Raw genomic sequence first — 6000 nt, 5'->3', positions numbered from 1 at the left:
CATGTCTCCCAAACAGAGAAACATCCCAGATAGAGAGATATCTGTCACAGATCAACCAGAGAAACATCCCAGATAGAGAGATATCTGTCACAGCCCAACCAGAGAAACATCCCAGATAGAGAGATATCTGTCACAGCCCAACCAGAGAAACATCCCAGATAGAGAGATATCTGTCACAGATCACCACATGTCTCCCAAACAGAGAAACATCCTAGATAGAGATATCTGTCACAGATCACCACATGTCTCCCAACCAGAGAAACATCCCAGATAGAGAAATATCTGTCACAGCCCAACCAGAGAAACATCCCAGACAGAGAGATATCTGTCACAGATCACCACATGTCTCCCAACCAGAGAAACATCCTAGATAGAGAGATATCTGTCACAGCCCAACCAGAGAAACATCCCAGATAGAGAGATATCTGTCACAGATCACCACATGTCTCCCAACCAGAGAAACATCCTAGATAGAGAGATATCTGTCACAGCCCAACCAGAGAAACATCCCAGATAGAGAGATATCTGTCACAGATCACCACATGTCTCCCAACCAGAGAAACATCCCAGATAGAGATATCTGTCACAGATCACCACATGTCTCCCAACCAGAGAAACATCCCAGATAGAGAGATATCTGTCATAGCCCAACCAGAGAAACATCCCAGATAGAGAGATATCTGTCACAGATCACCACATGTCTCCCAACCAGAGAAACATCCCAGATAGAGAGATATCTGTCACAGCCCAACCAGAGAAACATCCCAGATAGAGAGATATCTGTCCCAGATAGAGAGATATCTGTCACAGATCACCACATGTCTCCCAAACAGAGAAACATCCTAGATAGAGAGATATCTGTCACAGATCACCACATGTCTCCCAAACAGAGAAACATCCCAGATAGAGAGATATCTGTCACAGATCAACCAGAGAAACATCCCAGATAGAGAGATATCTGTCACAGCCCAACCAGAGAAACATCCCAGATAGAGAGATATCTGTCACAGCCCAACCAGAGAAACATCCCAGATAGAGAGATATCTGTCACAGATCACCACATGTCTCCCAAACAGAGAAACATCCTAGATAGAGAGATATCTGTCACAGATCACCACATGTCTCCCAAACAGAGAAACATCCCAGATAGAGAAATATCTGTCACAGCCCAACCAGAGAAACATCCCAGACAGAGAGATATCTGTCACAGATCACCACATGTCTCCCAACCAGAGAAACATCCTAGATAGAGAGATATCTGTCACAGCCCAACCAGAGAAACATCCCAGATAGAGAGATATCTGTCACAGATCACCACATGTCTCCCAACCAGAGAAACATCCTAGATAGAGAGATATCTGTCACAGCCCAACCAGAGAAACATCCCAGATAGAGAGATATCTGTCACAGCCCAACCAGAGAAACATCCCAGATAGAGAAACATCTGTCACAGATCACCACATGTCTCCCAACCAGAGAAACATCCCAGATAGAGAGATATCTGTCACAGATCACCACATGTCTCCCAACCAGAGAAACATCCCAGATAGAGAAATATCTGTCACAGCCCAACCAGAGAAACATCCCAGATAGAGAGATATCTGTCACAGATCACCACATGTCTCCCAACCAGAGAAACATCCCAGATAGAGAGATATCTGTCACAGCCCAACCAGAGAAACATCCCAGATAGAGAGATATCTGTAACCAAGTTGTGTACAGAACATCCATAATTCTTGGCAAGAATCTCATCTCTGGAGAGTCTCTGGCATTTCCTCTCTTGACAAACGACCGGACACACACACACACACACACACACACACACACACACACACACACACACACACACACACACACACACACACACACACACACACACACACACACACACACACACACACACACACACACACACACACTCAGAAACACTAGTCTGTGTGTGTTTTTCCAGCCTGCTGTCTGCCTGTTTAGTACCATGCCTTTCTTGTATATGCTATAATCCGATGTCCTTCAGCTGGTCTGAACTACATACATAATACTGTCTCTGTCAGATCGGGACGTTGCTGTTCTGTTAGCCAGGCACCTACTACGTCATCAACCAATGTGTGATTGTGAACTATCTTTGGGTGATCGCTGGTTTATAAATATTTATGTGTGATGTTGTTTTCTCTCCCTTTATTTCTCTATCTATCTCTCGCCCCCCCTCTCTCACAATATCTCTCTCTCCCTCTCTATCTCTCTCTCTCTCTCTCTCTCTCTCTCTCTCTCTCTCTCTCTCTCTCTCTCTCTCTCTCTCTCTTCTCTCTCTCTCTCTAGGTGATAACTCTGGAAGGCTGGGTGGACATCATGTACTATGTAATGGTTGCTCTCACTCTCTCTCTCTCTCTCTGCATCTCTCTCTCTCTCTCTCTCTCTCTCTCTCTCTCTCTCTCTCCTCTCTCTCTCTCTCTCTCTCTCTCTCTCTCTCTCTCTCTCTCTCTCTCTCTCTCTCTCTCTCTCTCTGTTGATCTCTCTCTCTCTCTCTCTCTCTCTCTCTCTCTCTCTCTCTCTCTCTCTCTCATCTAGTGATAACTCTGGAAGGCTGGGTGGACATCATGTACTATGTAATGGATGCTCACTCCTTCTACAACTTCATCTACTTTATATTCCTCATCATCGTGAGTATCTTTATCAGACCACTACAACTAGATTATCAGACCACTACAACTAGATTATCAGACCACTACAACTAGATTATCAGACCACTACAACTAGATTATCAGACCACTACAACTAGATTATCAGACCACTACAACTAGATTATCAGACCACTACAACTAGATTATCATGACTTTATCAGACCACTACAACTAGATTATCATGACTTTATCAGACCACTACAACTAGATTATCAGACCACTACAACTAGAGTATCAGACCACTACAACTAGATTATCAGACCACTACAACTAGATTATCAGACCACTACAACGAGATTATCAGACCACTACAACTAGATTATCATGACTTTATCAGACCACTACAACTAGATTATCATGACTTTATCAGACCACTACAACTAGATTATCAGACCACTACAACTAGATTATCAGACCACTACAACGAGATTATCAGACCACTACAACTAGATTATCAGACCACTACAACTAGATTATCAGACCACTACAACTAGATTATCAGACCACCTCAACTAGATTATCAGACCACTACAACTAGATTATCAGACCACTACAACTAGATTATCAGACCACTACAACTAGATTATCAGACCACTACAACTAGATTATCAGACCACTACAACTCAGATTATCAGACCACTACAACTAGGATTCAACTCCAGACAAACCAACTAGATTATCAGACCACTACAAACTCATGTTGATTAGGATTCAACTCAGACAAACCAACTAGATTATCAGACCACTACAACTCATTATCAGACCACTACAAACTCAGGATTCAACTCCAGACAAACCAACTAGATTATCAGACCACTACAACTAGGATTCAACTCCAGACAAACCAACTAGATTATCAGACCACTACAACTATGGATTCAACTCCAGACAAACCAACTAGATTATCATACCACTACAACTGATTAGGATTCAACTCCAGACAAACCAACTAGATTATCAGACCACTACACCACTACAACTAGATTCAACTCCAGACAAACCAACTAGATTATCAGACCACTAAACTCAGGATTCAACTCCAGACAAACCAACTAGATTATCAGACCACTACAACTAGTTGATTCAACTCCAGACAAACCAACTAGATTATCAGACCACTAGAACTGGATTCAACTCCAGACAAACCAACTAGATTATCAGACCACTACAACTAGATTCAACTCCAGACAAACCAACCACTCAGATTATTATCAGACCACCCCACAAACTCATGGATTCAACTCCCCACAAACCAACTGATTAGGTACCTCCCACCAAACTCATGTTGATTAGGTTCAACTCCCCACAAACCAACTGTTGATTAGGTACCTCCCCCACAAACTCATGATTGATTAGACCACTAAACTCATGTTGATTAGGTACCTCCCCACCAAACTCATGTTGATTGACCTCCCCACCAAACTCATGTTGATTAGGTACCTCCCCACCAAACTCATGTTGATTAGGTACCTCCCCACCAAACTCATGTTGATTAGGTACTCATGTTGATTAGGTACCTCCCACCAAACTCATGTTGATTAGGTACCTCCCCACCAAACTCATGTTGATTAGGTACCTCCCCACCAAACTCATGTTGATTAGGTACCTCCCCAAAACTCATGTTGATTAGGTACCTCCCAAACTCACCAAACTCATCATGTTGATTAGGTACCTCCCCACCAAACTCATGTTGATTAGGTTGATTAGGTACCTCCCCACCAAACTCATGTTGATTAGGTACCTCCCCACCAAACTCATGTTGATTACCTCCCCACCAAACTCATGTTGATTAGGTACCTCCCCACCAAACTCATGTTGATTAGGTACCTCCCCACCAAACTCATGTTGATTAGGTACCTCCCCACCAAACTCATGTTGATTAGGTACCTCCCCACCTCATGTTGATTAGGTACTCCCCATCATGTTGATTAGGTATCCCCACCAAACTCATGTTGATTAGGTACCTCCCCACCAAACTCATGTTGATTAGGTACCTCCCTCATGTTGATTAGGTACCTCCCCACCAAACTCATGTTGATTAGGTACCTCCCCACCAAACTCATGTTGATTAGGTACCTCCCCACCAAACTCATGTTGATTAGGTACCTCCCCACCAAACTCATGTTGATTAGGTACCTCCCCACCAAACTCATGTTGATTAGGTACCTCCCCACCAAACTCATGTTGATTAGGTACCTCCCCACCAAACTCATGTTGATTAGGTACCTCCCCACCAAACTCATGTTGATTAGGTACCTCCCCACCAAACTCATGTTGATTAGGTACACCAAACTCATGTTGATTAGGTACCTCCCCAAACTCAAACTCATGTTGATTAGGTACCTCCCCACCAAACTCATGTTGATTAGGTACTCCCCACCAAACTCATGTTGATTAGGTACCTCCCCACCAAACTCATGTTGATTAGGTACCTCCCACCAAACTCATGTTGATTAGGTACCTCCCACACTCATGTTGATTACTCCCCATCATGTTGATTAGGTACCTCCCCACCAAACTCATGTTGATTAGGTACCTCCCCACCAAACTCATGTTGATTAGGTACCTCCCCAAACTCAATTACTCATCATGTTGATTAGGTACCTCCCCACCAAACTCATGTTGATTAGGTACCTCCCCACCAAACTCATGTTGATTAGGTACCTCCCCACCAAACTCATGTTGATTAGGTACCTCCCCACCAAACTCATGTTGATTAGGTACCTCCCCACCAAACTCATGTTGATTAGGTACTCCCCATCATGTTGATTAGGTACCTCCCCACCAAACTCATGTTGATTAGGTACCTCCCCACCAAACTCATGTTGATTAGGTACCTCCCACCAAACTCATGTTGATTAGGTACCTCCCCACCAAACTCATGTTGATTAGGTACTCATGTTGATTAGGTACCTCCCCACCAAACTCATGTTGATTAGGTACCTCCCCACCAAACTCATGTTGATTAGGTACCTCCCCACCAAACTCATGTTGATTAGGTACCTCCCCACCAAACTCATGTTGATTAGGTACCTCCCCACCAAACTCATGTTGATTAGGTACCTCCCCACCAAACTCATGTTGATTAGGTACCTCCCCACCAAACTCATGTTGATTAGGTACCTCCCCACCAAACTCATGTTGATTAGGTACCTCCCCACCAAACTCATGTTGATTAGGTACCTCCCCACCAAACTCATGTTGATTAGGTACCTCCCCACCAAACTCATGTTGATTAGGTACCTCCCCACCAAACTCATGTTGATTAGGTACCTCCCCACCAAACTCATGTTGATTAGGTACCTCCCCACCAAACTCATGT

The 6000-nt window shown here is 43.7% G+C and overlaps 1 protein-coding gene across 1 annotated transcript in view; it reads left to right on the top strand.

Moving 5' to 3' along the window:
* Positions 1 to 6000, top strand: part of cacna1hb (calcium channel, voltage-dependent, T type, alpha 1H subunit b) — a 200210-nt gene that overhangs the window by 36719 nt on the left and 157491 nt on the right. The window contains 2 exon segments of the mRNA XM_052515078.1: positions 2317 to 2355; positions 2571 to 2657. Of these exon segments, the coding sequence (XP_052371038.1) occupies positions 2317 to 2355; positions 2571 to 2657 (126 nt within the window).

The sequence above is a fragment of the Oncorhynchus keta genome, unplaced genomic scaffold (genome assembly GCF_023373465.1).
Source record: "Oncorhynchus keta strain PuntledgeMale-10-30-2019 unplaced genomic scaffold, Oket_V2 Un_scaffold_21284_pilon_pilon, whole genome shotgun sequence".
Classification (NCBI taxonomy): domain Eukaryota; kingdom Metazoa; phylum Chordata; class Actinopteri; order Salmoniformes; family Salmonidae; genus Oncorhynchus; species Oncorhynchus keta.
This window is presented reverse-complemented; position numbering and strand designations above follow the sequence as displayed.